This window comes from Parasteatoda tepidariorum, chromosome 5, assembly GCF_043381705.1.
Source record: "Parasteatoda tepidariorum isolate YZ-2023 chromosome 5, CAS_Ptep_4.0, whole genome shotgun sequence".
Classification (NCBI taxonomy): domain Eukaryota; kingdom Metazoa; phylum Arthropoda; class Arachnida; order Araneae; family Theridiidae; genus Parasteatoda; species Parasteatoda tepidariorum.
In genome coordinates this window covers 67,466,926-67,493,655 of record NC_092208.1, presented here as the reverse complement: position 1 = coordinate 67,493,655, position 26,730 = coordinate 67,466,926, and the positions used below count along the sequence as shown (strand labels likewise).

Here is a 26,730-nt window from a genome sequence, read left to right as displayed (position 1 = left end):
GTTATTAACACGCTGTTTTGTTTAGACTCATCAAAAAAAAAAAACAAAAAAAAAACAGATAATACTTCTCAACAAGATAAATAATTTAAAATTAAAACTTTGCTTCGAACTTAAGACTTTAAAACTGGTTGTTGTTGTTTTTTTTTATTATTATTGTTATTTTCATTGGAAAAACACCTTTGAAACAGCTACCTAATTTATTACAGTGTTGCACATTTTTCAAATAAATATATAAGCAGGTTTTCAAAAACTATTTAATAAAAAAAAAGTTTTAGTTTTTTTTCTATGCAAATTTTTGTAAAAGGTAAAGTAACTTAAAAGGTTTTAAAAAATAAATTTTTAAGCCAAGTTTTTTTAAGGGAATCTTTCATTGAAATTGTAAAAAGTAAATAGTACTTTCAGTATTTAATTTTTAAGAAGAAAAATAAATTATTTAATTAATTATAAAAAAATAAAGTAATGTAATATTTTAATTAAAATTGTCTAATAGTATTTTTTTTAATCTTTAAGTGTGTACATTTAAAACATTTAAAAATCATAACTTCGGCTGAAAGAAAAATTTGGTCAAGCGGATATCAAAAACCCAAGGTCTCGATTTTAAGTGTTTAACATATATGTGACGTGAGGAAAATAAATTTTTCTAATACAAAATAAGATTTCTTTTAACTCTTAAAATGTATCTTTTTACCTGCATAATAATTATAATAGTTTTTTTAAAGGAAGAATATTTTTTTTTATTTTAATCTTTAAGTATGTATCTATAATATGATGATAATTTCGGCTGAAGAAAAAATTTGGACAAACGGTTATCGGAAACCAAAGGTCTCGATTTAAAGTGTTTAACATAACATTTGCAATTCTGTGACGTGAGCAAGATACATTTCCTTAATCCAAAATAAGATCTCTTTCAACTTTTAAAATGTATCTTTTTTCCTGCATAACACAGGGAAGGAGAAATGTGGCCGAAAAATATGGATGATTCCCAGTTCTCGTTGTGACAGAAAACTAGCGAGAAAAGGTCCATCGACCGAATCCTCTGAACTGCAGAACACTTTCGGAATTGGTATATCTCTTTGGGAAGAGTGGGGCGCAAAGGCGGGTACGCCCCGAGGTGCCAGTTGTGACGGACGTTTCATCTCTGTCACTAGAATTCAGTGTCCAGCATCAGTCTTTGGCCGCCTTCTTGGAGCCTCCGCCACTGCTGACCCCTGGGGCAGAACAGTCAACGACAGATGCTCTCTTCTAAAAGCTCTTTCAAAATCCTCTCGATTATTTTTTTTTCTTTCCTTTTTTTAGAATAATACCGCCCTCAAAATGCACGAGTATTTGTTGCAATCACAAATGAATTTGATCGTTTGCTTTTCTGTTGCAACCCTTTAATCCCTCCTAATACTTTTACAATGTATATTTTTAGTTGAATCGACGAAAAGTGTTATTTATGAAGAAGAAGAAGAAAAAAAAATTTTTTGATGGGATTTTAGTAAGAAGTAAATATAGCTAATTGACGTCATGCGAATTCCGAAATCACGTGACATTAAGTACAATCTGAACAAAAACTGTTCCATCTTGTTAGTTGCCGAGATATTTCAGTTTTTTAAACAAAATTTTACATCGAATGTTATTTTAAACCGTTTGAACTTTCCTTAATACTTTTTTCTGTTAGAATATTTATTTTTTCGAGGAAGTCAGGAAAAATGTATTTATATTAAAAATATATATATAAAGTATTTTTCCAGTAACGATAAGCTGACCAGTGGTCTCAAAAAAGAGATTATCTAACAGAAATAATTTTCTTTAATTGGAAGGGTTAGTTTTCGAATGTTCTTTTAGAAATTTTGCTACAAGTTTTTTTTGGGGGGGGAGGAAGAGGTACACAGGTGGTAAGGAGCAACTAGACTGAACTAATGTTACGAGAATGCACGTGACTTTAAGAATGTTATGTGGAAAAAACTTAAATATATCGAATCATTTCTGAATTATTTTCAGTGATTATTGGAACGATTTTCCTACTAAATTAATAATTGTATTTAAAAAACAACTTTTGCTGGTGTTCCAGTATGGAGTAATTGCAACTAATTGACGTGACGAAAATGCTGAGGACACGTTGACATTAAGTTCAATCTAAATACGTATATTCCGTATACGTTATATTATGTATATTATAAAAATAAGAACTTACACCCTTGTGCAAATTAATTGAAACAAGCTTTTTTTTTCGTGTTTCTTAAAGAAGATGTTTTGGGGTTGTTTCGGTTACAATGGGGTTGGACCTTTGCAGCCTATTGACGGTATGATGCGTTCTGAGCAGTGCATTACTATTCTGGGTAAAAAATTTGTTCCAGAGTTGAAGAAACGATACCCTGATGGAACAGGGATTTTTCAACAGGATTTAGCTCCTTGCCATACGTCCAAAATTGTCAAGAAATTCATGTCTGAGAATCAAATTGAGACATTGGAATGGCCAGGGAACTCTCCGGATATCAACCCAATTGAGAATCTCTGGGCCATATGCAAGAATCGCCTATTAAATATGGACTGTACAACTATGGAGAAGCTAATCACGGCGTTAATTCATGTGTGGTACAAGGACACAAATATTATAAATGACTGTAAAAAATTAGTGGAATCCATGCCGAATCGTGTCCAAATGTTAATAAAGTGTCGTGGAGATCATATTATGTACTAAAAATTTTTGAGTTTGCATAAATATAAATGGCATTTTCTCTTATTTTTCTGAATTTATTGAGTTTGTTTCAATTAATTTGCACAAGGGTGTAAGTAACCCAGCAAGCCAAATTCCTGAAATATTTCAGATTTTCATTGAATTTAATGTTTTATAAATTTAAAATAATTATTCCTTTGTCACAAATATATTTTTGACATCTAAATTAGCATGTTATTGCTTTATTTATTGTATAAATTGACACTATAGATTTAAGAAATTTAGCGGAAAGCATTTAATACTAGAAGGACTGAAATGCACCTATATTGCCCAAAATCAGTCAAAATGACTGCATTGTGAAAGAATAACTAATGTATAAAGAAATTTGTTTAAAATTAATTTTCAATATTATATACATCATTGTTTTTCTAATTGAAATTAAAAAGCAGTCAAAATGACTTCCTTGGGCAATCTAGTGTTAAGAAAGTTTAACGGAAAAACATGTTCAGTATAATTCTAAAAGCGATTACAGTTTTCAGTTTAAATGCATGTTACGGTCATTTGTACGTACAAAAAAAAAAATTCCTGCCATGCATATGATGATTAAAGCTGTATTTCCTGACAATTAATTACAGTCTCTAAAATGCCATTTGTCATCTTTTTTCTATAATATCATCAAATACAATTTAAATCTAAATATTATATTACCACTGTTAACACATTATAGTTAATATTTTCACATACAATTGAAATTTTTAATGAACAGCAATTGTCCAATAAATTGTAATTTAATATTTCAACCTGTTATTTAAAGTTTTATAAACAATCATACAAAATTTATAACATTGTGTGTTGAAAATTTTAAATCTACTTCGAAAGTTTACATTGATTAATGCCTCTTTACTAAAGTATTTTTTAAGTTAAAATTACCCTAATGAAAATATGTGTCATACTTAATGTATTGTATGGGTAGTTCTTATTTTTATAAGTAAATTAAAATATTTGAAAACTTTGCATTCAAACTTATGTAACAACTTCTAAATTGTCTTTAGTTTTGCTTACTTATCGTTTTTCTTTCTTTAAGCAAAATATTGTGACAATCTTTTAATTATACCAACGCAATAAATATTGATATAATTGATTTTTAAATCTTTTCAACACACAATACTATCAACTTACAACTATTTGTTGACTTTGTTGTCGAATATGCATAATCAGATGATGTTAAATAACTTTGCGACTCCCATAACACATTTTTCATTGATTAATGCAAAAATAAAAAATTTCAAAATCATTAAGATGACGATTATTTTGTTTTAAACTTATAGTTCTTTCAAATTTTTAAGTTTCGTTTTGTTATGTATTTATTATTTACAATTTTTGCTAAATTTGTTACGATTACTGTCAAAGTTGTATAGAATTTTATTTTATTTTTCAATTTGTTTAATCTACTCTTTTTGATAAATAAATTTGCTCTTATTTCATTCAGTAGTTATATTAGTAAATAAAATTCTGAATTACTTACTTAAAACATGAGTAAAATTCGTTTTTAATAAAAAATATTTTGAAAAAAAAAAACGTCCCGTTTAAAGGTTAGACGAAAGAAGCCAAAATAATTCTTAAATAGGGATTAAATAAAACCGTGTGTCCAGTTGCTAGTTTTAAAGCAACCTGGCACTGTTGCCCCCCGAAAGCCCCATATACATTTTTTTTCCTGCATTAGGGTTGGCCGTGCGTGGAAAACGAAATGCCTATCCCTAAAGAAATTAGCAGTCTTCTCGTCTGCATTCCTCACATCCCTTTTCCCCTCGATACCCACAATTTTTATTCTTTCTTACCGCCTGCTTGTTCTTTCGTCTTTTTATCCCCCAACCCTCCTATAACTTTCTTCTGGAATATTTTATTCATTCGAAAAACAACGTTTTTGTTTATATTTAGTTGAAGCAAAGTATTTTAAATTCCCAGAAAAGGTTTTAGAAAATATACATAAAGTATAAAAAATTTTATGCAAACTATTTCGCTGACCTTTAGAATTTGTTTATGTATAATCTCATCACACAAAATAGAAATCGGATGAAGAGTTTCTGAGGTAGGTTTGAATTATGCATATTATTTCCTGGAAAACACGATTGAAGTTTAAGGATTTGTATGCGCGCTTCGTACGAATTCTTAAAATTTTCATGAATTCTTAATTCATAAAAATGTTTTTAAAGGTCGTGAGAAGTACTTATTTTTTATTTCTAAATGCTGCCTTTTTTTTTCTTTTCTTTTAATTTCTGACGCCCTGCCTAAGGTGCTTTTATTTTGGCTCCCTTCAAAAGATTTATTATTTGATATTTTAATCACTTGATTCATTTAACTATAATCATTTGATAACGATTTATTGTTTCTAATAAAATTCCTCAATCCATTTCAACGTAGTGTTTTAATTTATCATAATTATGTTAATTTTTATTTTTAAAATTTTTTATCATCAAACTAAGTAAATATATCAGCATGCAGATTCGTGCGTTTCAAAATCATATCAATACATTAATAAACTGAAAATTTTATTGTTGTTTTCGCTTCTTTATATAATTTTTTAATTTCATAAATAAAACTTCGGCAATTATTAACTACCACAATGAAAATGTTAAAATTACCTTGATTTTGGCTTTCCTATCATAGTAAATGTTTTTCATCACTGTTTGCTTTCAATTTGCTACCAATATTTGTACAAAAACAAAATTTTTGAAGTTAAAGCTATCTTAAAGATAAATAAACAAAACAGATCATCGAAGATTAGCCAAATTTAGGTTAAAACTGAAAGCTGTGAAGATAATAAAAATAAATTATATGCTTATTGATTTTCCGTTGCTATTAACTTAATTTTAGTCTCCAATCGACCTAAACGCTAAAACAAGTAAAGCGAATAGTTTTGAAGAAGAATTTAAAAGTTTGTTTACATTTTTTGTAATACGATATGTTTATTACGTCTTCCGTGTGCATATTTTTAGAAGCCTAAGAACTGCCAATTCTAAGGTTGTGGCGCCCTCTCTCTATTCCAAAGTAAACTAAGATGTATTTTTTATTTCTCAATACTTATTTACCATAAGTTTATAATACAATGTTGGATTTAAAATGTGGATAAATATTTTTGAAAAGCACTATGCATTTCAAGTTCGCCTATTTTAATTAAAAGCAAATTAACATTTATTGATTTAACAGCTTATTTACTGTTGTATTTCATGGTGTTTATTTAATTCTTCTTAGTTATGGAACTATTTTACTTACACTTGACATTCTCGATTATTACTATTCATTAATGACCAAATTTAAACCAATAATAAGTTTTAATTTACATCTAGGTATCATTATAAATATTTTAATTTCTTTTTATAAGCAATAATGCTTGGTATTTATTTGATTTTTAAAATAACGATTTAAATTTTTTTTTTTATGATTCTCTGCCCACTGAAAAAAATTTGTGGCATGTATAATCTTAACCACGATTAAATCTCATCTAAGGGTAATAATCTACATCTAGATTTCTTCAACGAACATTTAGATTAAAAAAATGTTTATATGTTAATATTATTTTATTTTAAAAATTAATAATTTGATGGAATTGTCGTATTGAATAATTGACGAAAAGAATATTAATATTTTGATAAATTGAATTGAAATTAACTATTTGATGAATCGATTTGATTTAATTACGACGTTAGTTACTATTTTTATTATTTTAAGTTTTAAACTTAATTGTTATTAATTTATTGCCAAGTATCTAATATAAAAGAAATAAAACTTGAAAATATTTTTAAAAAATTAAAAAGTGAAGGTATTTTTATTTTGAAGCGAAAGTAAATCGAAAAATAAGTAAATAAATTCCTTTGTGAAAACATTAACTTTTATTGCGTTGGTGGAATATTAGAATTCCCATAATAACTTTCAAGAAATCGATCGTTTTCGTTACAATTTGATTTTTGTTAGGCTAATTCTCTTGTGTGACAGTTCTTGCTGTATGATCAGCTTCATGAATAACAGCTGCTGCCATAAAAACATCCTATCAACTTCTTGCGCGCTTTCTTCTACTTTTTTTTTTCCAATGTTATTTTCTATTTTTGTCATATAACAAACGTGAATACATTTTGAGCTCCGTTTACTTTGTTCGACATCGTTTTACAATGCACAGAAAAGAAATTAAATCTCGCATCATTCATTTCCTCTTGGAATCTTTGGTTTGTGTTTAATCATGCAAGTAAGGGATTTTATTTAACTGCTATCAAATTGCATGTACCTTTTTTTTTTTAACGATGCGTTTAATAAAACATTTATTTCGTGATTAATTTAGTTCAGGTGATATTTTATTTTTCAATCTTATTTGTATACTAAATACTTTGTTAATCATGTGAAATTTAAACTTTGTTTTAATAAGCAATGAAATAAAAAATCGTGCATCGCATATTTGCAATAAAAACTTTAGAAACCTAAGGTTTTGGTTTGTTGTTTAAACAGTATATATGGTTATATATAGTTAAACAGTTTATATGATTATTGTTTTGTTAACTGTTGTTGAATTTTCTGTATTTTTATTTTACAGAACGTTTAATCAAGTATTTATTTTGAAATTGATTAAGTTTAAACGAGATCTTGCTTAGTTTAGTTAGTGCTAAAAAAAAACTTCATTTATCATATAATGTTAAACATTTATTTTGATTAAAATTATTTATTGCTTATATATATTTTCATCTTTATTTTGACTAAAATAAATTATTTGTCATATGAAACTTAAAATTTACATAGAATAAAACTCATCTTTTTTTCTTATAGAAGTTTAAACATTATTTTGATGAAAACTTGTTTATTTTTCATATAAAGTTTGAACTTTATTTTGACTGCGAAAAAATATTATTTGTCATATAAAGTTTAAATTTACTTAGATTAAAACTTATCTATTTATCATATAGAAGTTTAAACATTATTTTGATGAAAACTTATTTATTTCTCATATAAGGCTGCGAATTTATTTTGACTGTATTAAATTTACTTGTTAAATAAATTTTAAAATTAACTTAGATTAATACTCATATATTTGTCATGCAGAAATTTAAACATTGTTTTGATTAAAACTTTTTTATATATTAAAGCTTTATCATTCATGGCAGGTTTAACTTTAAATTCTGATATTTTTGTTGATATTATTCGGATTTTTTTAATTATGTAATACTTTTCAAAAAAAAATATTTCTTTTAAAATAAAACCACGTATATTGTAATCACAAAAACTCGCTATCTCGAAAAAATTTTTTAGCGTCTCTTCAACTTTAAGGTATCGAGAGCATAGTGTACTAGCAATTTTCAAATCGTTCTTCCGGATTGCAATATTTATATTAGAATACTTTTAGAATTATAGTGGTATTGAAAAAGGAAAAAAAAACTTTTAACTTCCTTAACTCAATTTGGTCGATGTAACTTTTGCATGAGTAAAACTGCACAATGAGCTATTGGCGACTGTCTTAAAAACATCCCCAGGTTCAAGATACGTATTCCGCACCCGACTCGCACTTGACCCCATTGCTGGCGTAAAATGTCCTTAGTAGTAGACGAATCATGGGTTAGAGTCCCCTTGCCGTCAGACTAACCGTGGGAGGTTTTCGTGGTTTTCCTCTCCATTTAACTGAAATGAGGGTTAGTTTCATCAAAAAGTCCTCCGCGAATTCAATATTTGATCTTGGAGCTCCCTTGTCTTCAGAATTGAGTTCAAAATAACAAGGCTACGGAGTTGAACATCGGTAGTCATAAGGTCAAAATTACGTCGGCTGTTCAACTATGGTTATAAAATGAAATAAAATTAGTCCACTGCGGGACAAAGGACTGTTTTTGAAATTTATATTAAGAGAATTAAAAGCATATTTGAAGTTTTTTTTTTTTTTTTCCATCGTCACCTCTTCGGTCCAGAGAGAAGAGGCCTCTTGACAATTTGAAAAATGTTATCAAAAAAATATGATGGAAGATCAAGAATCGCTACTTTTTTTCTTTTTTTAAAAAAATTCACCAATATATTTAAGGTTTTCCGTAATCACCGCCCTTCATACATATTTTCAGAATACTTTTTTCGAAATTAGGTAAAAAAATATTTTCAATGGGGTATGAAACTAATATTTAGGCGAGAAAAAAAAATTATCAAATCCTGACGAAACATAAGCGAGCAAGGCGATACATAAAAAATTAAAATGTTCTCTGTCCTCGTCAAAAATTTCAAATAATATGTTCCACATGTTTGTAGCGTGAGATTTGAAATTGTTTATTTTATGTATTAGTAGAGTAAAATTTAAGATCATGTATGCTATGTGTTGATACTGATTTTAATGATTTTTAAATTAGAAATTATTTTTTGGTGAAATTTTAATTCAAATCATGTGTTTGTCGTGTTTGGTAGAGAATTGAACTTCTTTATCTTAACTTTGAATTTAGTGTTAATATTTAAAATCATAATAAAAAAAATTATAGTTTTTGGTTTGAGGCTCAAATTGAAAATTTTTAAATATTTTATGTGTTTAGCATTTAAAAACTTATTTTGACATTCTTCTTATGGAAAATGTTATTGCGTAGTTTGATTTATTTATTTTTTTAACATCGAAGAAAATAATTTTAAATACGTATTTGTTTGGAAACCTTTTCGGTATTTTCTCCTTTTTCATTAAATTTTGCAAAATTCAAAAGATGGGGGCGCGTTTTTTGCCAGATTTCATCTGTAAGTAGAACAAAATTATTGTTTCCGCAAAATATTTTAATGAAAAATACTTAGGTTTAAGCCACAATGGCTGACGGGAAAGAGCAATCGCCTCCTAATGAAGTAATCGATAAAGAGTTCTACTCCCAGTTTGCACCAACCACAATTTTAATAAAAATATCCTCTGTGCTAGACGAATTAGAATCCCCTTGCCGTCTTGCTTATTATCGAACATTTTCGTCCTTTTCCTCTAACATAAATGTGAGTTAGTTCCCTCAAAAAGTCCTCCATGAAAGCAAGTTTGTCCCAATTCTTTACCCTGGAGTTCCTTCGTCTTCTAGGTTGGGTTTAAAATTACAAGACTATGTAGGCAAACATTGACAGTCGTAAACCCAAAAGGAGTCAACTGTTCAACGCCGTGTATGAAACAAAATAAAATATTTAAGTCAAGCTTTTTTCTAGCCTTAAATCAAGCTCTTTCACGCCAGCCTAATTTTTATTGTATCATTTATATCTTTAATTTCACACTTAAACTTTTAATAAAAATCATTATCCTTAGCTTAACATAATTATTAAAATATCAGAAGATATACTCAATTTTTATACATTTTTAATCATTATTTTATCAATACACGCGTTTTATAACTATAATTTTTTAATATGTTAGCATGGTTGGATGACATCGATTTCAAATAGAGACGCTTTCAAGCTGATCAAAACTGATACATCATAATNAGAATTCATTTTATCTATGATTCAACTGGATACTTGGAAGTAACGTTAGATGTAGATCAGCCAATCAGGTTCGACACACAAGCTTGACGTCGCTTGCAAGTATGCAATTAAATCTGCGTGGAAATAAATCCAAACTTAAAGCTATAGCGTTAACTCGCTATGCACAACCAACCTTGTGATTAGCTGCAAATACCCAATTCTGAAAATTCTTTTAACCCACGTTTCAATCTCTCAAAGTTATTTCACTTTTAAATTCCCTTCAAAGTTAATGAATCCTTTATCATTTGGTCAATTTACATCCATTCAATTAACAATCCTCTAATTTAACAAGCTATGCAACTATCTAGCATTAAAAATTCTTAAACTTCCCGTAATTTAGTCTATAAAAATTCCAATTATTTGCTTGTTAATTCCAATTTCTTTCAATTACTTGCTTGTTGCATCAATCAACGAAAATTTATTTTTATTTTTTTATATAAGTACATCCAAAATGCTTCAAGAAAACCAGCTAATACAGAATCCTGTAATTCAGTTTCGTCGTGCCGTCAAATCTTCTGTATCTATTTCTTATAACACTATGAATTATGTATCTATTTCTTATATATATGCAACATTGGTGGGTAACTTCACGGCGCATTCAAAATAATATTTTTTTAAAAATTTAAATTCTAGTATGTTTTTGAATTTTTTAGTAATTTTATAAAAATAACTACAGAAAAAAAAACTTATTTTTTGCATCGTAAAAACTTGGTTTCCCTAACCAATGCAGTGATCAGACGCTATAAAATTCAAAACCAATCCAAACACCAATAAACCTTGGCGTTCTGGGTTATTTTCTATTGTTCAGAACACAGTCTTTACCAGAAGAAAAATAGTTCATGCTAAGTTCGTGTCTTTCCATCACATTGGAAGTTATGCAGAAGATAGCTATCCAAATGTTGTTTCCCATGCGGAATGGGCAACACACAAAGTTTTACTAAACAAAACAGCAATCCATCCTCAAAGTGCATTTTCCAAGAGGTCATCCGATCTACTTTGCCTATATCTTCCCTCTCTGCTTCTGGAAGAAGAAGGAAAAAAACCAAGACCCATTCTTCTAGTTCTTGTTCGCTCAATGTAGTACCAATCTCGCCTTCTGCAACCGTGACAGATATCTGCAGGAAGCTATAACTGTGCATCCTGATCAACTCCCATCTTATGGTGCACCCCCGAAATTACCCATCTCCCCCACCCTACCAACCTCCCTTTCTTTTTCCTCCAAATCACCGCTGGATGGATAATAGCTCCCTTCGGTGATCTTTCCATCCCCATCCTCCCACGCACACTATACACTATACACACGCGCACACTTGGCAATCAACCTGGCGCGAGATAAAAAGAATCTCCGCTTCTTATTTTCGTATGGGTCACTCTCTGGTCGGTTTCAAAATATTTTGCGTTTCGACCACCCCTACTTTTGGAATGGGAGAAAAAATAAAGAAAGAAATACCCCCATCTACCACTGTTTAATGTGGGCCAGAAATGCGTTTCTATAACTGCCCTACCTGACACAATGTTTCCTTATATGTTTCCCTCCCCCCTTCTATCTGTGCCATTCTTTCTTCTTTTTTTTTATTCATTCTCGTCTCTCCTTTCTTTTTTCTCGGCCATCTTCTGTCTATCTAGTTCAGCGGAGCAAATGGCCCCGCGGGGCCCACCGTCGACACAAGAAATCTAAAAATCAATTTCGGCCAGAGTGCGTTTTGCACTTTCATTCTCTATGATTGATCTGACATGGACAAGACATCGCCGGCCAGGGGGCCATTCAAGCCCGCTCTGGATGTCCAAATTTAATTTGCTGCCGGACGCTGTGGCGTGCATTAGAAGTGGCCTTACCCCCACCCGCAACACCAATCCTCCTCTGTGTTTCTCTCACCCTCCCCCTTCATCCCCTCTGTGATCTTGGTGCTCCGTTTGGAAGAGGAGAGAAAATGATAGAACTTCTCTCGCTTCCATATTTAACGCTTCTTTTTGTTCGATTGCTACTCTTCTCCCCACTGACTCTGTTCCCCATTCTGCATGATAATTAAGAGTTCCTTCAATATTTTGTCCATTCTGTTACTAAATTTAAATTTAGTAACCAAGACAAAGAAAAAAATTTCTTTTAATACTCTTTTTAAATGTGTGTATGTATTAAATATTTTTTAGTTAAATGTTTGTTTTTTGTAGAAAAAATATAATTGCGATAAACTATCCTTCCAGACTTTACAGTATACAGTCGGACTTCTATATAACGAACTTCCATTTTGCGAATTTTTTCAAGGAATTTTTTCATTTTGGAAATTTCTTCGTAAAATAACTTCCAAATAGAGAAGTGAATTTTCTATTTAACGAACTTTTCTTTGAGATCCACTTTCCCTATTTCCCAAAATATTTCAGAACATTTTAAACTTGTTAACACATTTCATGGGGGAAATGATCTTGAATGGAATTTCGAAGCCACTTAACTTTTAGAGAAAGTTGTAAAATCACTTTTTTTTTATTCGCATTTCAAGCGAAAACATAAACGACAAAATTAACTGATTTTATCAGTAGCAATTAAACTTTAGAACGCATGTGGTAATGTATGCTTAAAATTACTTTTATAATAAATGCAGCTATAATTTTATGCATAAATGTAGCTTTTTTTAGTTGAAAATGTATATAGCATGATTCCATGCAGATTTCTTTTAAGATAAAATTTATAAAATAAATAGTAGATACTACTTTACAATATAAAGGGGTATCCATTGCTATTTTAACTAGGTCTAGTATTTATGAATTTGAAACCTGTTTCATGTCGTTTAAGTATTTCAAAATGTGATTTTCTATTTAACGAATTTTCCATATAACGAACTTATTATCGGGATTTAGCGACTTAGTTAAATAGAGATCCGACTGTAATTAAAAATATTTATACTCTTTCATGTTTTCTTGGATGTGACGCTAATTTTATGCAAAAGTCCCACCCATCAAAATAAAAGAATGAGAATTTTTTGAATAGTTTTTTTAACTTCTTCTTCTTGCAAGGTCCTACAGCCTATTACAGGCCAATACCATCCCAAGTAGTCTTTGATCTTATCCGCAGCAAGGCTCTTCCAGTTTCTTTGATTTATTATATGAAAGTCCTTCTCCGCCGTGTCAAGCCACCTAATATGTGGTTTTATCCGTTTTCTGTTTCCCATGGGATTAGTGTATGTGAGCTTTTTATACTGTGTTTGTATTATAAGATTGGAATAGTTGTCCTGGCCATCGTAGGCTATTGACTTTATGATTTTAATAATATCAGGTTGATTGCACTATTGGTAAATTCCAAAGTTAAACAAGGACCTCCAGCAATTATTGTCATGGACTCCACCAAATATTTTCTTCTAAGATTTTCCATTCAAAGGTCAATGATTTATTTTCATGTAACTTGGTTATTGCCCAGCATTACATGCTATAAAGCAGAATAGATCGAATAAGCTTTTTATCAAAATTCATTTTCAATTTTAATCTTAAAAATCTAGAATTCATTTGGTTTTTGAGACAATTATAGCATGGCGTACCTGTTAGTCTTTTAACTTAATAATTTAATTTTTTATATTTATAAATGAGCGTTTATAAATGAAATATTTGATTTCTAAAATTAAATTCTCATTAATCATGAATCCCATCTGAAATGTTTAATTTATGGTATTCATTATTTCTCTAAATATCGTGATACTCTAAATTAACATTAGCTAGCTCTGAACATTTAAGTACTCATAAGTTAAACTGATCATAACTTTGTTATTTGCGATAATAACAAAGTTTACAGGAGTTTTAATTAATGATTTGTATTGTTAGCCTATTTGATAAAGTAATCAGCATTAGAAGCAAAGAAAAAAATTCTTTTTTCATGAAATTAGGAAGGTTTTTTTCTGATTAATTATAATATAAAAAATATAGAACACTAACTTTTAGCATTTTGACACCCATAATTTACGCAAATAAAATTCGAGTTCGATCTCTGTAATATTAAGTTCATAGTTTGTATTTTAAATATCTTGAATTTTTAAAAAAAAGGCTTGAATTATTTTTTAAAAGATCTCCATTTTATGAAATAAATAATTAAACTTTATAATTGAGTTATTTCGTTTATTAAATATCACAGATTTTTTTGAAATACAAACTTTTAAAAAACAATTCTACTTATTTATTTTGGCTCTAAACTTCTTAAATACTCTTATTGATTCCAGAATTTCTACGTTTCTCTTAATATGCACATATACATTATGCTTTGTATCAAATAGTTATTTGGCGTAGTATTTTTTTCAACCGTATCACGATTAGATTATAATCGCTTGTATTTGTTTTATCAGATTAAGTTCATTGATTTTTTTCCATTCTTCTTTAACAATCTATACACGTGCAGAGTAGATACATGATAATAACATAAGGTTTTTTTTATAAAGTGCATGATAATAGCATTCACCGACTAATCTATGCATGCAATAAATAAGTAATAACAATTCTAATGTTATTTTCTCAGACGTTGAGAAATTGTATGATAATCCCACTACATCTGTATGTATCCAATAAATAAGCAATTTCAAATCACTTTTCTCGGATGTTGAGAAACTGTATGATTACCCCGCTAAATCTGTTACATGTTTAACAAAATTTTTATTTGCAATGCGTAAATATCTTATTATTTTTCTGTTAGAAATTTTAGAGCGTCTTGAACTATGTTATCATACTTCTTATATTTTATTACATGGCATTGTGGTTCATCTTGATTTGGCTGAACTCTCTTTTGAGATTACAAAGTTTAAATTTATAACAAAGTAAAGCAGAAATATGATTTTTTTTTTTTAATTTTTCAGTTATATACCCATCAAATACTTATTTCTACCTTTAGTATGGCTCAATGTTGAAAAAAAAAATTTTTTTGAGAATGCGAAGTTTAATTTTATGGCAAAGTGAAGCAAAAAAAAAATATATTGATATTCAGTTATATATTGATTAAGCATTCATAAAAACATTCAACATTTGACGCATAATATTGGGCAAATTTGCAGCAACCTTAATATGACATAGAATCCAACCATGGTTCCCTTTACGTTGAAGCGTAATATCCATAATTGTAGAAACCATTGTAGTTGAACCATAGTAGAACTATAGAAAGCATGAAGTTTGAGGTGCTTTAATCGATATTGCTGTTACATATATGCTCCTAAAGTTTTAACAGTATTATAACATAAATTTTGACGACTTTTAATAATGCATTGAGGTTTCCTTTTTTATTTAAGTTAAAATTTAGATAGATTATTTTTCCTGTAATTTTGAGCTTAGGCGTATGATATTTCAAAAGTTTATAATTATTTTAACTTAATAAAATGTTTGTGTTTACTTAGAATTTATTTCTTCACATCTTAAATGGACAAGATTCACTTGACTGGAAAAATATATGGTTAAAAACTTCTAATTAACGAAAAATATCTGAAAGATACTTTTTTATACTTTAACACGTTTAAATATTCTTAAAATGCCAAGTAAAAAAAAAAGCTGAATAGCTTGGGACTATTATGTCTTGGATAATACTAAGCAGCATTTAAACAAAATCTTTTAATTCTTCTTCAAAAGCAGATGCCAGGAGGAAGCTGTCATTCATATCTAGATCTCATGTGACTGTTATATCTTGAACAGCTTTTAAACGAAATCATTTCTCGATTTTTTTTTCCTCGAAAATACACGTCAGAAGGAAGTTGTCCATTCAAACCAAGATAGCGTATGACTGTTATGTCTTGGACAACCATGGATAGCTTTAAACAAAATCTCAATCATCTCTCGGTTCTTCCTAGAAAACGACACATGTCAGAAGGAAGTTGTTCATTCAAACCACGTTCATCTATGAATGTTATGTCGATTATAAAAATTTTCAAACAAAATCGCAATCCTCTCTCGATTCTTCCTGAAAACTACAAGTCAAGAGGAGGCTGCCGTTCAAACCTGGGTCTCATTTGACTGTTATGACTTGGGTAACCATGGACATCTTTGACAAAAATTCTCAATCAAATCTCTATTCTTCTTTGGAAACAACACCAGTCAGAAGAAAGGTGTTCATTTAAACCAAGGTCGTCCATGACTGTTATAACTTGGATAACAGTAAAAAACTTTTAAACAAAACTATTATCGTCTCTCGATTCTTCCTCAAAAGCACACACTTCAGAAAGAAGTCCAATATAACTGTTATACCTCGGGCAACCATGGACAGCTTTGAACAAAATTTCAATCATCTCTCGATTCTTCCTAGAAAACGACACATGTCAGAAGGAAGTTGTTTATTCAAACCAGGGGGTCCTTTGACTGCTGTCTTAAGTAACAGTCAAATGAGACCCAGGACTGTTTCTTATGTCTTGGATAAATCATAAACAACTTTTAAACAAAATGGCAATCTCTCCGTTGTTCTTCGAATGAATTGGATACAGTGTCTAAAATTATATACAGGTATTTAAGGAGTTTTATTTTAATGAAATACAGAATCTCCTTTCTTTGTCATTCTACCTGGAATAAAAGAGGCGCCGTAATCAGCGCCGTGGACAAAAGAGCGTGGTCACCTGGACCACCCGCTCCTTTGTTGAATTCGGGAGGAGAACACTGGACATAGGTCAGTCGTTGCTACCGGTGGAACCAACAATGGAAAGCGAGAATACATTTCCCCTCCATCAGAAACATCTGTCGCTCTGATGTGGCGATCTAGATGAAGAGTATATATATCTACCAAACTCCCATCTGGATATTTAGGAGAACACTGGTATATGCTTGGATCTAGAAAATTACATTTTTATTACATGCTAGCCGGAGAAAAAAAATCGTAACAGTAGTGGTTTGAAAGATATTTTAAAAGCGTAATTATCATATACACTTATTCAGCTGAAGATTTATAGCCCATTTACACATCTATTTTGTCTTCTACTGATTCTCCTTTGAATTGATCAATTCAATATTCTGATGATGTTTTGTATGTTAACTTGTCTACTCTATCTTCTACTGTTCTTATATTGAATTGTACAAATTAGTTTCAGTATTCAGACGATATTTAGACTCTTTACACATCTAATCTTCTACTATTTTTCTATTGAATTGTACAAATCAGTTTCAGTATTCAGACGATATTTAGACTCTACACATCTAATCTTCTGCTATTCTTCTATTGAATTATACAAATCACTTTCGGTATTCAAACGATATTTTGTTGGTTTAAATATCTATTTTACCTTCTACTGTTTTTCCATTGAATTGTACAGTTTAATATTTCATATGATGTATATTTTTTGTTGAATTGAATGTTAGCAGCAATTCTTTACTTATGGCAAAGTTTAGGCAATCAATCTAGGGTTTAATGGAAATATATATCGTCTGGTAACTATCAGAAGATGTTTACTTTGTTTATTCCATATGCTTTTGTTTATGTATTATTTTTCCATTGAATTCTTCACAAACACCCAATTTTGTTCCTTAGTTAAATTCTAGGCATGCAGTTAATTTGAAACACTCTATTTAGATGTTAGAAGAATCGAGTTGCCAAGAAACTATCAAAAGATATTTTCTTTGTTTTTTTCAAATGCTTTTGTCTATCCATTATTTCCCGTTGAATACGTCACAAGCATTTAGCTGCTTTATGGCATGTGGTTAATTTTTAACACCGATCTAGTGGGTAATATAAATATATTACCAGATAACTTTTTTTGTATATTCTTTGGTTGGTTCTTTGGTTTTCCGTTGAATTCAACAAAAGCACCAGTTTAATTCCTCAGTTAAGTTATATGGCATGCAATTAATTTAAAAGCAATCGCAATATCTTGTTCGATAACTGAATGAAGACTGTTTTGTTCTGTATGTACTTTGCATGGTTCCGTTATTGACTAAGACGTAAATATCAGTTTTGTTCTATAATTAAGCTTACACAAGCTGTATCATATAGTTATAGGGCAATAAACCGCGTATGGATGCTAATTGATCCTCTAAATAATGACCATACCCAAGAAACTTTTATTAAAAAATTTTTTCGTTGGTCATTCCTTATTCAATATATATTTGTGATAAAATCTTTTTTATTGAAAATTCTGTTCGACTTACATTGCTTTTCTTCTCATATTTTTCCTCCAATACGCATCTGTAGATATATATTCGAATGTTGAGGATATGGTGAGGGGAGGTCAGGAGAAGTCCACCTACGTCAAAAGTTGTAGGAGTTAGCTGGTCCATTAGTCATAACTCAAAGAAAGCGAACAGTAAAGGGGGTGTCGTTGTATTTGTAAGAGATGCGGGGGTTAAGTCTTCAGTTGTTAGTCTGATATCTAATGTAGTGAAAGGTATATTGTTATTTTTCTTTATTCTTTCTATTCTTACCAATTGTAACTTTCAAAGAGGAGAAAAAAATCAATCAATAACTAAAAAATGCAGTAGAGCTTTTTACTTGACTTCGCTTAGCACAGGTACTTTTGTTAAAGTGCTTTAGGTTAACTATTTTTTTCCCCAGAAATAAGTTAAATAGTTTTTAAGAAGTTTTTTTTTAAATCAATTAAATATTTCAATTTTGAAAATATTTTATTTCTAAATATTATATACTTCTTTATGAAATAAAAAATATATATATAAAGCAATTTTTTATCACTATGCAATGATGAACAAAAAAAAAATAAGATAGAATGTTATGCTATAAAAGTCGTTTGTGCAACCAAGTTAAAAATATAGAATAAAAATGTTCTACTCGTATGCAGATTTTTTACCATTACGATATGACTACATAGAGAAGATAAAAGTGGCTTTTTTTTCTAGTAATCTCTAGTTTTCTCTTTCAATACCTCACAATGCATTTGCATGCACTTTTTGCTGACATTACATTACTGACTTTTACATCACATTTGCATCACATGGAAAGGAAAACCACGTAAACCTACCATGGTTAGCCCAACAGCAAAGGGATTCTAACCCAAGATCCATACACCACTAAAGATAGTTTATGTCAGTAGTGTGATCGGATCGAGCCAGGAGCAGAATTCGAATCCACCAGCCAACCCATGGGATCGGACCTAGGTCATCTCATTGGGAGGCGAGCGGTCTATCTCCTGAGCCACCACGTCTCTCCATTTTTCTTTTCTAACTTCCCGTGATATAGTGATATGCAATTTCTTGCAATGCAGTGATATACAATTTCTCGCGATGCAATAAAAGTAACCGTATGTGCCTCCATGTTTATATAAAAAATATATTCCATGTGTGTTCAAACCTCTTGCTGATACCCTATCAAAGTTTACTTTATTACAATAAATTAAATCTTTTTGTTTCTAAAAACTAAAATTCTCTCCCTCAACTATGCGTGGCCATTTCTCGTGTCTTAAATCCCAATTACTTTTTTTTAAAAATATCCTGTCTCAGTTTCCTTCTCTCACGTCGCGTATTTATTCAAACTGTATTTATCCCATTTCTTCAAGATGCAACACATTTATGAAAAGTGGTCTCAGGTGCCACCAAGTTAGAGATGTTTAAAAAAAAAAAATTCGCTACATGTGCAGATTTCTGCTACAATATCGATATATGTGTATTGGAGGGATGGAACTATCTTCCTGTTTCTGGAAATCTCCTCAGCGAAATGATGAAACGGGAGCGAAACTTTTGATCTCATATTCCGTTCGAACACGTCCAGTACTTCTACCCTCCCACCACTTCATCTTGTGTACTCTACGATTAGATTTCTTGATGCAATGTGTGTGTCCCTTTTTTTTTTTCTTCTTTTTTTTTTCTTTCTACCGCCTCCTCGCAAGTCCAGAGCGGTCAGTGCGATCGCAAACGAGATTGGAAATGAGAGCGCTTTCCTGAAATTCGGAAGAAAAAATAGTGTAGAGGAGTCTAAATTCGTTCTTTTCTCGAATTTTTTTTTTTCTTCTTACGTTTGCGAATCCCGTGCTGTCCACCGTTCTAACATTTAAGGCTGTTTGAATAGAATTCTATGTAATGCGATTTTGTTTTTTTCGATTGGCTTTGGTTCTGTGTGAGATCCAATTTATTCTTTTTCAAAGAGAGCTGATTATTCCTTTCGAACAAATAAATATTTTGTTGTTGCTGTTTTCTTATTAAATTTTAATTATTAATCGCAACATTTTACGTGATTGTTTTCATAAGAATGAGAGTAAACTATATTTATTCATACGCTGATATGAAGATTTTGACTGGTTTAGGAAGCAAGAGCTTGGAGATTAAATCTGTTTGACTGGTTTCGGAAGCAAAAGCCTAGGGAATAAATCTGTTTGACTAGTTTAGGAAGCAAGAGCCTAGGGAATAAATTTGTTTGACTGGTTTATGAAGCAAGAGCCTAGGGAATAAATCTGTTTGAATGGTTCAGGAAGCAAGAATCTAGGGTATAAATCTGTTTGACTGGTTTAGGAAGCAAGAGCCTAGGGAATAAATCTGTTTGACTGGTTTAGGAAGCAAGAGCCTCGGGAATAAATCTATTTGACTGGTTTAGGAAGCAAAAGCCTCGGGAATAAATTTGTTTGACTGGTTTAGGAAACAAGAGCCTAGGGAATAAATCTGTTTGACTGGTTTAGGAAGCAAGAGCCTGGGGAATAAATTATATAAAGAAGTTAAGCATGTTCGTGCTCCAACACACATAATAATTATAACCAAGTTGTTATCAAGAGAAGGAAAGTAATTTTTCAGAAAACAACAAGAGCATTTCAACGATCTGAAGATTCGGTTAACATTACACAAATAGTTTAGTAAGGATTCCTGATCCCATATATGCTGAATCGCTCTAGTTTGTTAGTCCTAAATTTAAAATGTTGTTGTATGTAGTTGAATGTAAAAGTTTGGGTTATACTTTTTGAAAAATTAGTTCCTTAAAACCAGATTTTCCTTGTCGATTTAAATAAAAACTAATTGTTAAAATTAATTTATAATTTTTCATTTATCCATTTAAAATCTGGTTCTTGTAAATGCATTTTTACATTTCTTGTTTAATATGTATTAATATATTAAATTTGTGGGTAATTAAATATAAAAGTTAGTTTTGAGCGATATCGAAATTTAAATATCGTAATATATCGTAAGTATATATCGTTATTTCGATATGATGATAATATGTATATTGATATGTGTATTGATTGTGATATTTCTCCAACTACATTTCGTTATTTTTACATTTGCCAATATTTCATAATCATTACACCACGATAATATCGTCTTCTATAATCATTGTTACTGACTATATTCGAGTAGTTATCGTTATTTAATTTGCCGGTAATCATTTCGGTAATATCATATTAGTATCGTATCTTATTATTATCGTTGTTGATAATACTCGTGACATTATTGTGGATATTTATCGTCATTCATAGTTATCGCACATCCGTTATTTACCGTTAGACATTCTGACACGAGTACATCAAAAATATACTTATAGTAATGCAGTATACTTATTATATACTTATAGTAGTGTAGTATACTTATCATATACTCATAGTAGTGTAGTATACTTATCATATACTTATAGTAGTGTAGTATACTTATCATATATTCAAGTGTACTTATCGTATGTTTTTCCTTTCTTCTGCAGATTCCGGGATGAATGGCGATCTCTCGAACGACACCCAAGACAGCAGCACTAGTCATGACTCGGTTGACCTCAGGCAAGATGAAGACAGTGTCGATTCAGAAAAAGCGCTTAATCTGGTAAATCATGTTTCATAATAATCCTATTGTTTCTAATGCCACTTGCTAATATCAGCAAGCCTGCTTGGTGAAATCAAGCGTATTTTAGGGCAGAGGATGCGTTTCTTGTTTTTCAGTGGCGCCATCTATGGCCAAAAATATGACTTCAGTCGCACGCGCCTCACAGCCCGTTTATAGGACGGACCCATTCATTTGACCTGAACCAATCGAGAACTGGGTGGATTGAAAATAAATTTTTCAGTTTTATTTAGTCAGCTAAGCTTTGTGCTTAATACATATTTTCTACCTCAACGTAATTTTAAAATCTGGTTGACATGTATTTTAAAGTTAATATATTACCAAATAGGTCCTAGAAAAAATTTGATTTTAAGTCCTAGAAAGTCACTATTTTTTTTATTATTTATTTATTTAGTTAGTTATTTTTTCTGAAAACTGAGCGGGAACCTTGTTTGAGTAAGAGCCTCAAAGCTCGTGTAGACATAGTTTAAAATTATAGCTTTGCTCTATGCACTAAAACTGTGTTTTTTTTTCGCAAAAGAGCTTTAAAAGACACTATTAAAAATCCAAAATATTTTATTTGAGTGCTCACTAAGATAAAAAGAGGCATTCATTAAACTAGCCTTAAAATTTGCGCATTGACAGTTATGCTTATGCTTTGCTTTCATCCGCAATCTTCCAATTAGCAAGATCTATTAATTCCTAACACCCATTTACACTGTTCCCATCTTAGCGTTCGCACTCATGCGATTTTTATTTGCAGCCAAATCTGCGCGTATTTCTAATCGATTGTTGATTGCTAAATCTTCTCGAGACCTTTTTCCACTAAATAGGACGAGAATAAGATTGAAACAAAACCCGTATCTGGAAATAGATTAAAAACAAAGTTTAAGAACATTTTGTAAAAAAAAAATTTAAAATTCTAAACGTGTTTTTCTGTCACATAAGTACACCTTCATCGGTAGAATAAGTTAATGGGAAAGCAGGGTTAATATAATTCGTCAGAGGTTACATCACACTAATTGAGATCAATGTACAACTAACCCCTTCCTTCTCGCTTCCGTGAAAATGGCGGGGTAAGGTTTCGCCCTCTATTTCTCGCTCCCGTGGTATTTCCGGGCTGGAGTGTTCAATAGTAACGCGCCAATAAGAATAAAACTAATTCATTTCTTTTGCCCGTAAAACATTTTATTTCTCATTTTACACACCAGATGGCAGTACCAGGATATTTTTAGGGTAATTGTAGATAGTTAATTAATTTTAAACTAGATGTCAGCACTAATCAATTTACAGGGATAAAAAAAATAGACACATTTATGACCGTTTTCTTGAAAATTAACCGATCGTTAAGGGGTTAATCAATATTGTTAGAAGTTATTTGTGTGACACCTAAACCCATTTAGTATTTAAAATAAAAATTTTACTTTTATTATTTTTAACGCTGTTTGTAATCTACTTAAATTTTAGCGCAAAGGGTTACTATTATAAGCTATATTGTTCTATTTCGTAACAAAATTATAATATTACTATTATTTTTTCAAAAGAATTAAAATATTTTTCTATCAATGCATATTTTTTTAAAACAGCTTTTAATATAAAAAATGTTTAGTTATGATTTTTCACCTATATATTTATTTCTCTTAAATCGCACTAAAAACGCTTTTATTTCTCTAACTAAATTGGCAACACTATAGTCATCTGTACTAATTCATTTAATTAGGTTAGGTAATAAATTTAAGCAGTATTAAATAATTAGCAATTCGTTAATTATTTAGTTAGATTCATTTCGTTTGATGTTTTGTTGTGTTAAATGAATAGTTTTTTTGTTAAATTCATTTTGTTGTGTTAGATTTGTCCGATTCATTTTGTTTCGCTTTGTTTTGTTAGATGTGTTTTGCTTGTTAAGTGATAGTTTATTTATTGTTAAATTATTATACATTCAGTATTTGTTTAGATTCTTTTTGCTATGTTGTCATCTGCAATAAATCATTTTGTTAGGTTATCTTTAGTAATAAATTTAAATAGTGTTAAATAACCAGTAATGCGTTAATTATATAGTTACATTCATTTTGTTTGATGTTGTTATGTTTTGTTAAATGAACAGTTTTTTTTGTTAGATTAATTTTTTTTATTTAGAATTGTTTAATTCATTTTGTCTTGTTTTGTTAGATGCGTGTATTTAATTCCTTTTGTTTGTTAAGTGATAGCTTATTTAGTGTTAAATTATTAATTATACGTTGAGTATTTGTCAAGATTTATTTTGTTAAACTGTTGTTTTAAACAATAGTTTAAATTGTGTTAAAAAATTTGTAAATATTTGTTTAAATTCTTTTTGTTATGCTGTCATAATTAATAATTTAAGTAGTGAAATAATTATCCGTGATAATTTATTTATCGTCTAAACCTAAATTATCTAATATATAACTTAAAATAAGCTATTTATTTAGATAATTTTGTACTTTTATAGAAATAAAAACTTGGTTACGTTAATTTAAAATACGTTAACTTGTTAATTATTTAGATTTATTTTTGATCCTTTCTAAAATGGCTGTAGAAAACATAAACGGTGCTATGATGCCACATACTGTCACGCCTATTTTAGATGACGGAGTTTGCGCTTTGCGAATTATTTATTTAGATAATTTTGTACTTTTATAGAAAAAAAAACTTAGTTACGTTAATTTAAAGTAAGTTAACTTGTTAATTATTTAGATTTATTTTTGATTCTTTCTAAAATGGCTGTAGAAAACATAAACGGTGCTATGGTGCCACATACTGTCAGGCCTATTTTTGGTGACGGAGCTTACGCTTTCCGAGCAATGGCATATTTATTATATGATACTCAAGTTATGACTTAAGAGGTGCTTGAGAAAGTTAGTACAGCACGTAATGGAGCATTGGGATGCTATCTTATCTCACAACAGAGATGATTATACTTCATCTGCCTACTATCCTAAAATATCCCGAACTCATACTAATGGACAGATTTTGAATTATTACTAAACTTCCTTAGAGAACTTAGACTATATCGCGAACATCTTTTGAAGATGGTTAAAATTGAAATCAAAGTACTTCCGGGCTTGCAAAATAGTGGACAGCAGCTAGTTCAATTAATTTGGTTTGGAAAATTTGCTTTTATATGATTTGCGTTTTTGTAATATTATTACTATTTTATAATTTGTTATTTTTTATTATTATTAAATATTCAGAGAAATATCATCTAATCGATTCAAGAAGTGATTGAATCATTTTTTGTGAAATTAAACGTATTATTAATATACGTAGTATCCATATTTCATGATCTGAACTTTTATTTTTTATCATTTATACCAACTATTTCAAACGCTGACTCACGGTTAAGTGTGTAAAAGGGTATCTTAAAAACCCCTATTCAAACATTGTTACTAAACTTTATTATTCCTCACAAAAATTACTTGTTTATCTTTATTGGATTATTGATTGATTGATGCGTATTTATTTACATTTTCTCATTTACAACAAATATAGTTCTTTGACGAATAGTGCAAAACACAAAATCTTAGTAAATATAATAATAAATAATTCTGATTGAAACTAGAAACTAAAAATTACTTACATCTTTTTTTGCAATTATGTATCTTCTGCATGAATTGCTTTGAACCAAATGATGTTCACTAAATAAAAATAAATAATTTAAAACTATTTATAATGTGTGTAAAATTAATAGAATAAACAAATATTCTAACTAGAAAGTATTCCCCCTTTAAATTCTGTAAAAGTGTTTTCTCTGCCGATATAGTTCATATGCAGTGAAGCGAAAACATTCGGAGAAACAACCACCAATTCTAGCACCCACTTAGATTTTCTCTAGTATTATATTTTTTCGTTCCACTGCTTCGCCCTATCTTCTATATTTTTCCAATTCAAAAATTTAGAAACCGGAAATAATATGGATATAAATAGCTTCCGGTGCCTTAGTACCTCAAAGACGGTAATTTTTATAGCTTTGGCTCATCACTATGTGTTAGAACTTGATATCGATCTGTGTGTGTGGGGGGACGTATGTGATTTACGCTCCCCCAATCCAATGTGATATTCATCTTCCTTTATTCAAAGCGAGCGAGAGGTAAATTTACGTACCAAAGGAGCTTTTCGTCTTGATTCCTTGTTCTCCCCCAAAATAGATCTGGTGGTCAGTCGGGGGGAAAGGCCTGAGGGGCCATTTTTACTGCCCGACCACGTGATTCGCATTGTCCAATGAGCGAGAGATGAGGATTTAGGTGGGGGGCATCGAATGACTAACGTCACCCTGGCGATTTGCATCTGAGGCCCTACGTATGCAGAATGACCGCTCGATTTTCTTTGTGCCAGGTTACTATGAAAGAGATTTTATCTCTAGAATCTTTTCCTTTTGTTTTATTTACCGCCATTAATTGGCTTGGCATCTTTTATTGAGTGAAAAAAATAATATATGTATTAAAAATTTTTAATGAATATAGGAAATAAATATAGTATTATTAATAAGTATATGTGAATAACCATCCTGTGAATGATGTACTTTATTTGAATTAGGTCTTGGAAATAATTTATTATCAATACCCAAACTGGGTATCGATGTGCCTTTTTTTTAAAAATATTCCTTATTAATTTAATTTATTTCAAATTTTCATAATTTTTAAATTTTAAAAAAAAATCTGAAATTTAATATGTTTTACGTTTTTATAATACTCTTAAAGAGTAAACAAAAAATTTGATTGATCTGCATTAATTTGAAAAAGCTCCTAATTAACGCAAAAACATATTTTTTTTCTTTAGATGAATTTTGATGGTTATTTTTTACTAGATTTATCTATCAGTTATAAATTGTTCTTAATAGGTCAAAATTGTTTATGGTTTGTTTTTTTTAAGCACTTCATTAAAATTTTATT

The 26,730-nt window shown here is 30.0% G+C and overlaps 1 protein-coding gene across 8 annotated transcripts in view; it reads left to right on the top strand.

Annotated features, from left to right (window-relative positions):
- Positions 1–26,730, top strand: part of LOC107438772 (POU domain, class 2, transcription factor 3) — a 545,522-nt gene that overhangs the window by 496,630 nt on the left and 22,162 nt on the right. For all 8 annotated transcript variants that reach the window (XM_021144690.3, XM_043040146.2, XM_071180569.1 and 5 more), the window contains one exon: positions 21,711–21,826. In XM_021144690.3, the coding sequence (XP_021000349.1) occupies positions 21,711–21,826 (116 nt within the window). The remainder of the gene's footprint in view (positions 1–21,710; positions 21,827–26,730) is intronic.